The 8,886-nt window shown below is 43.3% G+C and overlaps 1 protein-coding gene across 1 annotated transcript in view; it reads left to right on the forward strand.

Moving 5' to 3' along the window:
- Positions 1–7,263, forward strand: part of LOC121385647 — a 10,270-nt gene extending 3,007 nt beyond the window's left edge. The window contains exons 2-3 of the mRNA XM_041516409.1: positions 5,948–6,049; positions 6,859–7,263. Of these exons, the coding sequence (XP_041372343.1) occupies positions 5,948–6,049; positions 6,859–7,205 (449 nt within the window). The 3' untranslated portion in view covers positions 7,206–7,263. The remainder of the gene's footprint in view (positions 1–5,947; positions 6,050–6,858) is intronic.
- The last annotated feature ends 1,623 nt before the right edge of the window (positions 7,264–8,886 follow it).

Below are 8,886 nucleotides of genomic sequence, written 5' to 3' on the forward strand. Positions count from 1 at the left end.
ATGTTAAGAGTAATTAATTTTGTCAAAAGGTTAACTGGGAAGCGCTCTTAAAAGATACCATCTGCTAATGGAAAATATGTAGATTTTCCTCTAAAACTACGTGTCAGAATTATCTAATGTTTGACATCCAAGAACCGGACCGGCCTCGGTGGCGTCGTGGTAGGCCATCGGTCTACAGGCTAGTAGGTACTGGGTTCGGATCCCAGTCGAGGCATGGGATTTTTAATCCAGATACCGACTCCAAACCCTGAGTGAGTGCTCCACAAGGCTCAATGGGTAGGTGTAAACCACTTGCACCGACCAGTGATCCATAACTGGTTCAACAAAGGCCATGGTTTGTGCTATCCTGCCTGTGGGAAGCGCAAATAAAAGATCCCTTGCTGCTAATCGGAAGAGTAGCCCATGTAGTGGCGACAGCGGGTTTCCTATCTCAAAATCTGTGTGGTCCGTAACTATATGTCTGACGCCATATAAGCGTAAATAAAATGTGTTGAGTGCGTCGTTAAATAAAACATTTCTTTCTTTCCAAGAACCGATGGTTAATAAATCAATGTGATCTGGTGGTGCCGTTAAACAAAACAAACTAACATTTTATTCCTGTCTTGGACGGAGGAGCCGTCATGGTCGGCACTTGTGCCCATGACAGGCGTGCGCTACAAGAGCTTGCTCTGAATGTGCCCATACAACCCTCTGACCTGACCTGACATTTTGCTTTAGTTTCAAATACTCCCCTCTTGTGCCCCCGCTCGGTACGGCCCTGGTTCAAATACTCCCCTCTTGTGCCCCCGCTCGGTACGGCCCTGGTTCAAATACTCCCCTCTTGTGCCCCCGCTCGGTACGGCCCTGGTTCAAATACTCGATACGGCCCTGGTTCAGATACTCCCCTCTTGTGCCCCTGCTCGGTACGGCCCTGGTTCAAATACTCGGTACGGCCCTGGTTCAGATACTCCCCTCTTGTGCCCCTGCTCGATACGGCCCTGGTGAATCGCAATTACTATTATTGTTTGACACTTAATAGACGCTAATTAACTAACGCTAATTAGCTATTTTCTTGTTCAAACAGATTATCCTATCTAATGCGCTCAAAGCGATGTCTACATATATTTTAATTAGGTACTGTTTGTATTAGTGTTCCGACAACTGGCGATGTCAGAGGCTGAATCCGGGGTGGGCGTGCCTGAACCCTCGTGGATAGGGGCACGTAAATATAGTTGCCCGTTGCAGTGTTCCGTTTGACAAATACAATGCTTGAAATCATTTCTACGTAGGCCACACAGGGGCGTGGTAGCGTCTGGTGGGGATGTTGCTGGTAGGGCTGTACCAACAATATTTTATAAAAAATAACGCATGGTGTTCTCACCAACGGGTGTAAAAGAAATCTGGTTCAAATAACGTTTTGAAGTGATTAATACTCATTAGTACTCCGTCAGTGGCGTAGCCGGGGGAGGGGGCAGGGGGCCACCCCCCCCCCCCCCCAATCCCGGGAAATTAGGGATGATTAGTGGCGGGGACATTTGTAAGTAGAACAATTACACTTTAAATCAGCTTTGTTTATTGTTTGGAGAACATTGTACCTTTTCGCTTATTAATAACATTAAAAAGGTTCCTGTATCATATCCCACTACTCGATATCATTGTTTGCTTGGATGCCAGGTGACCCCCACCCACCCCCCCAATACAAAATCCTGCCTACGCCACTGTACTCCGTAACAATGATTTGCAATCGGAGACAGTGTGTGGCGATGTGTTCTATGGGCGTCCAAGTCGCTGTAACAGTTGTCACGTACTACACGTGCAGTCGTGATCACACGCCAGCGATGTTATCACCCACAAGGCCTAACACTAACAAGCATGGATGGTTTGTATTTATTTGGTATATTTGGTATTATATATATATTATATATATCATATTATAATATATATATATATATATATATATATATATATATATATATATACATTTGGTAATTCTGACGTATAGTTTTATTAGAGAGGAAACCCGCTACATGTTCCCCATTAGTAGTAAGGGTGTTGGTTTTTTATATGCACGATCCCACACATGATAACACATACGATGGCCTTTGGTATACCCGTCGTGGGGAAAGAGTTCGACACGTACCCATCTATATCAAAGGCCCTGAAGACTAACCCTAACCCTATACCTAAAACTACCCTAATTATTGAAGGCGGTGTGTGTGTTTGTGTGTGTGGGGGGGGGGGGGGGTGTACGGGTGACACTATCATAGTCAGTGTTACTAAGCGCTGGGGGGGGGGTACGGGTCCAACTCATACCTAATATGTTAGGCATGTAAAAAAAGGCCATAAATAAAGGAATGGGAAAAATAGATGCTATTGGAGGGCATGTCCCCCACTCCCTCCTCCCCGCTTACGCCAGTGCAAAAAAATCCCCACAAATATATATACATTCTGGTGCCTTCATTTTTTGTTTCATTTTGACCGATTTTCGTGCTTATATCCAATTATAGCACGCTGTCCTGGGTACACATTTCAGCTATCTGTCCAGGACAGTGGGTTAGTTGTTAGTGGCCAGTGAGAGAGAAGAGGACGTAGTGGTCTTACACCTACCCATTAAAATTTGTTAAAACTCGCTCTGGGTGGGAGCCGGTACCGGGCTGCGAACCCTGTACCTACCAGCATTATGTCCGGTGGCCTAACCACGACGCCACCGAGGCCGGTTTCGGGTGCTGATGGCAGCAGCAGCAGCAGATAACAGCGTCCGCCGAATACCCCGTGATCCAGCCGAGTTCGTCACACCTAAAACCTGTTTTTGGGTAGCCAATCCTTACCCGGGGTCGCATTGTGTCTCGGACAATCAGGGTGGAATTCACGCGACGAACAAAAGTTGTCACTCACCTGAAACTACCGGCCGGACAACTCTGTGTAAACGTTTTCACAGGCCGGCCTTAATAGTATCGCCAATCAGTCGCTATTGTCCGTGTAATCCCACCTATGTATGACAATTGAATATAAACAATCTGCGCATTAAATATATTGCAAAATATATATCCTGGGAAGGGGGACCCGCTGTTATTTGTGCTACATGCCCTGCGGATCCTTAAACCGACGCTGCGTGGTATGTGATGTCCTGTTTGTGGGATGATGTGTACAAAAGATCCCTTGCTGCTACTAATGGCTACTTCATCGTTAGCAGTTTTGTTTTATAAACTCGATTTATTACAATGAAATTTCACAGATCAGAATTTGATATACCAAAAGTACTGTATTAAGCTTAGCCATACGATAAAGAAAACTCAGCTGCCAGAAAAATGTAATAAAAATAGTTAATTATGAAAAGGTTTATACATGGGATCGATAAATTTTTGTTATGTATTACACATGTAATGTAAAAATCGCGAAATATTACACTAGCAACTTTGAAGACAGACGTATAATGATAGCTAGTCTATCGGAGAGGCGGCGTAAGCATAGTTACATATACACGCCAGACGCTGCCATGATCACGTGGGTGGGTGTAAGCTACATTTCTCCATACTCACCTCCCATAATATAAAATAATCCAACAACTTTTGCACCAATTATCAAAATTGCTCATCAAAACATAATTAGGTTGCCTACTGCCCTCCCATTGCAATTGTGACTGTAAAATAGCTTACGTTTAATTTGTAATTTTATATTGGTGGTGTGTGTGAGTGTGAACTACATTTTCAAACACTTACTTCCTATAATATAAAATTACAAAATAATTCGACACTTTTGCACTAAGGCAGGCTCATCAAAACATAATTAGGTTGCCTACTGCCCTCCCATTGCAATTACGTCTGCAAATAACTGGGTTTTTTTTTTTTTGTGTGTGAATCGCGACTCCTCCAATTCATTCGATTCATAATGTTGCGAACGAGTTGGCGTCTGATTCTTTAGAACGGGTGAATTCGAGCGGATCGTATTCGTGACTTGTCGGTGAATGGAACACCTATCGTCATCTACGTATTGACGCATCCTGACTGAATAGAAGTCGCATACACTTTATAGCGAACATTACAAAAACACCCACTCCCACTGTTCAAAACACAACGTCGAAAGCAATGTGGCGTCAAAATATGTTTCTCAATTTAATAGTATTTGTCAGCACAAGACAAATATGTTTGTCACCATGTGCCAATGTGTGGATATGGATATGGATGGATGGGTAGACCGGGCTCGGTGGTGTGGTGGTTAAGCCATCGGACATAATGCCGGTAGGCACAGGGTTCGCATCCCGGTACGGGCTCCCACCCAGAGCGAGTTTTAACGACTCAGTGGGAAGGTGTACGGCCACTACACCGACCTCGCTCTCACCACCCACTAGGCCAGTGTTGTGGACAGACAGCCCAGACAGCTGAGGTGTGTGTCCAGGACAGCGTACTAGAAGCTTAACTGGATATAAGCACAATAATAACTGCGAATGAATGGATGGATGGATATGAGAGTGCATTCATGCCTGTGTGTGTCACAGGCTTAGGAAGCAGGTGGCGAGAGAGACACTCCCCCTACCCCCCCCCCCCCCCCCCCGGTGGTCCACAAGTCTGAAACTCAGTCCAGAATATGCATTGGTGTTCCAATGTGGGCGGGATCTAGACCATGGACACGTATTTTGTTTCCTCACCCGTTCCAACCAGTGCCAATCCCATAAACTAGCAAGTAGGTGTGCTGTAGCTCGAGCGTTCACCTGGGCGACCGATTCATCTTAGGATCGATCGCCCTGGATGGACTCCTGTTTTGTTGTTGTTTCATATAGTGCCCCTCAATTGGCCGTGATATCTATCGTCCCGTTTTTAAATCCACCCCACCCCGTCTGTAAATCCACCCCACCCCGTCCAACCCCGCCTCCGGCTATGTCACTGTTACGACTGCAGCTTTCAAATGTTTGGTCAATCTTTCTTATTCTGTCAGTAAGGCATGTCACCCGTTTAACCCTTATACATCCAATGTATGTTTTACATAATTTGTAATTTAATTGTGACGTCATTGTCAACACAATGCGATTCGCGTCGCAAATCTTGGGAATCGGGTCATGTTGACAGTTGGCGGTAACTTATGTTGACAGTTGGTAATATCGAGAGGTGTCGGTCTACGATTACGTAACGCAAAATCGGGACATTTGTGCATCCCGTTCAACACATAACGTTTTGTAAGGTTAAAGGGACATTCCTGAGTTTACTGCAGTTTTTAAGATGTTAACGACTAACAAGATACTTTTTAACGACTGTAATTACATATCAAGTATATTTTTCTGCATAAAATATTAATGGCTGTATATTAAACGTGTTTCTGATCGATCTAATATTTGTACTAGGTTAAATTTCATTATATATATACGAAATTATTTGAAGACAAAATCCAGTTTGGGCTTCTTACATATATTAAGACGACCAGAAACACAATGAATATACATACAATGATATTCTAAACAAGAAAATATATTTAACATGTAACTTTAATCGTACAAATATTTTATCAGTCGGAAACATCATACAATGCAGCAAACTCAGGAATGTCCCTTTAAGAACACCCACCCTCTAAAATTACGTAGATTACCGTGACTTATTGTCAACGCCCCTCTCTTTTGTCTGTCACGTGGCACCATCTGACCTACAATCACGATGTTGTCTGTTAGTGTTAGTGTTATTTTATTTATTATAATTAATATTACGTTCCACTGTCACATACACAGAGGTTGTGCCCCCCACCCCCCGCCCATACTCTATATATCATTCCTATAGGCATGGGTGTTGTTAAAACAAACTTGTGGCCCCCCTCCCCAATACTCTTATCATTCCTATAGGCCTGGGTGTTGTTAAATCAAACTTGTGCCCCCACCCCACCCCCCACCCCGCCCCACCCAATACTCTATCATTCATATAGGCCTGGGTGTTGTTAAAATAAACCGTTTAACTTGTTGACAAATGCGGATTGATTTTCGTTTCAGTTCTTAACACGAGAGTGAACGTCAGTGGATTCAGAGTACACGTGTTTGTGTGGGTGTGTGTTGCCGCGCTGGTCGCAGCTACTGAATCTGTAATGACACTAGGTGAGTATAGCAATGATTAGCAACCTTATGATACCTTATCTCACCAGCGAAGCAACTGAATCGGTCGTAACGCTAGGTGAGTATAGCAATGATCAGCAACCTTATCTTGCCAGCGGAGCAAGTGAATCGGTCTTAACGCTAGGTGAGTATAGGATTTATCAACAACCTTATCTTACCAGCGGAACAAGTGAATCGGTCGTAACGCTAGGTGAGTATAGGATTTATCAACAACCTTATCTTACCAGCGGAGCAAGTGAATCGGTCGTAACGCTAGGTGAGTATAGCAATGATCAGCAACCTTCTTACCAGTGGCGCAACTGAATCGGTCGTAACGCTAGGTCAAATCAGCAACCGTATCTTACCAGAGGAGCAACTGGATCGGTCGTAACGCTTGGTGAGTATAGCACTGATCAGCAACCTTATCTTACCAGAGGAGCAACTTAATCGGTCGTAACGCTAGGTGAGTATAGAATTTATCAGCAACCTTATCTTACGGTGCCAGCGGAGCAACTGAATCGGTCGTAACGCTAGGTGACTATAGCAATGATTAGCAACCTTATCTTACCAGCGGAGCAACTGAATCGGTCGTAACGCTAGGTGAGAATAGCACTGATTAGCAACCTTATCTTACCAGCGGAGCAACTAAATCGGTCGTAACGCTAGGTGAGAATAGCACTGATTAGCAACCTTATCTTTACCAGCGGAGCAACTGAATCGGACGTAACGCTAGGTGAGAACAGCATTGATTAGCAACCTTATCTTACAACTTCTTATAAAACCTTACATTGTTGTTCTATTTTTTACCCCAGGTAAATCAAGCACGAACCACGATGAGATGCTTGCTCTTTTAGAACGTGATGGACTGATCCCCGTTTCCCACAATACTTCCAAGACGGAAAAGAGTTCTGTCACGAAATACACGGAACATTTTCAAGCGGCTGTTCCTGAAGTTCAAAAACAAACGATTTACAGTCGCGACACAGACTTCGTTTTAGACATGGAAACCGATTTTTTAATTCCAGCGGGTCCGTTACTACAAAGGAAAAGACGTCAAGTACTCCAGACGGACCTGGTCATAGGGTCTGGTGGTGTACCTGCAGAAGGTAATTATGTTCAGCAGAATCGTGCCACGTTTAGGAGGTCGAGCGCTCGCTAGACGGGTTTCTGAGCGTAACTTGACCAAACACGCACGCACGCACACACAACACACACACACACCATACGCAAAAACTCCAGAAAAACTAAAAAAAACCCTCCCAAAACCCCCCATCCCAACCCAACAACAAAACAAGACGGGTTAAAAAAAAAAAAAACCCCAACCCAAAACGTCCGCTAGACTAGTTTATATGATCTTTAAAATAAACTAAATGACCACGTCGAGAATCGGTCGAATAGTTCGCGAACGTTAACGAAACGTAATCCCGCTGAACTTGGATTGCCGTTTGTCACTAACGCCTCCTAGACTGGTTTTTTTGCGTTGTAAAACTAACATCCACGGCGGGAACCAGTCAAAATAGTTCGTAAGCGTTCAGCGAAAAACATTCAGTTGAGGCATGTCCAGAACAGTGGCAGAAGAACGTATTATTGCAGTCGCTCGTTAGACTGGTTTTTGCGCCGAACGTTAGATGAACGAGATTTGAATTTTTTTTCGCGAGCACTCAGTCCCCTGAACACGCCTCTGAAAGTGGTGGTCTCACGGATAAAGCCTTTTTTCAAATATTATTTATTTCTGAGCTGATTGTTTTCTCATCTGGACGCACAAAACACCTTTACTTTTTTTCTTACGGCAATTAAAACTAAAATTATTAAAAAACAACAACAACAACAAAAACCCCAAACATTTTTGTAGGAGGATGGGACGGACACTAACTCCCGATGTTGGCTACAATACAGTAACAGTCTAGCCCGAGTACTCTAACTGTCTAGCTAGACGGACATTTGGACGGTTATGAAGCTCTCGTTACAAATGTCCGTCTAGCTCTCTTACAGTCAGAGTACTCGGCTAACTGTAAGAGAGCTAGACGGACATTTGAACGGTTATGGCGCTCTCGTTACAAATGTCCGTCTAGCTCTTACCGTAGGACTAGGAGTACTCGGGCTAAGTAACAGTGCTGTCCGGTGTAACGGCGCACCTAAGCATTTAAAAATGAGTTTTTCTGTGAAGACTCATTTGTTAGAATTATCTGTATTATTAAGAAAACCTAAGAGATCTTGCCTAACCATTTTGTCACACAAACCTCTTGAAGTACTAATAACATTGTCCAGTTTCCTCCCCCCCCCCCCCCCCCCAAAAAAAAAAAAAACCCTGTGAAGACATTGGGATTTTTTTCTTCTTTAAAAAATGGCCATTTTGAAATGGTTCAAAGGTGTTATATTATTGTTATTTTTGTTACTTGGTTATTTTAGCTTTAAAAACATAAACATAGCTTTTGTTTTGAAACAACTAGGACCTTTTCAGTGGAAATGAAATATAAAAATATTGGAGTTCATTCAATGGTAAATCCTTGTGGTATATTTTCTTGTGTTTTGTTGGAGGACACACCACACACACACACACCAGACGACAAGACAGACAGGAAGGAGGGAAGGGGGAAGAGAGAGATGAAATATACCAAAGCACAAAAAATCAAGAAATGTTCTATATATTTTTATACTTCGTATGATCGAAGCAACTGTCTTGTTACCTTCAGACACTACTGGACTTCTGACGACAATCTCCGTTATCAAGTGGGAATGTATTCAGTACAGTCTTGGTATGGTATTTTGTTTTACTCTCGTATGATAAACAGTACATGTTTACATTTGGTATTAATACCGTGCATTACTGAACGTTTTAC

Source organism: Gigantopelta aegis, chromosome 11 (assembly GCF_016097555.1).
Source record: "Gigantopelta aegis isolate Gae_Host chromosome 11, Gae_host_genome, whole genome shotgun sequence".
Lineage (NCBI taxonomy): Eukaryota > Metazoa > Mollusca > Gastropoda > Neomphalida > Peltospiridae > Gigantopelta > Gigantopelta aegis.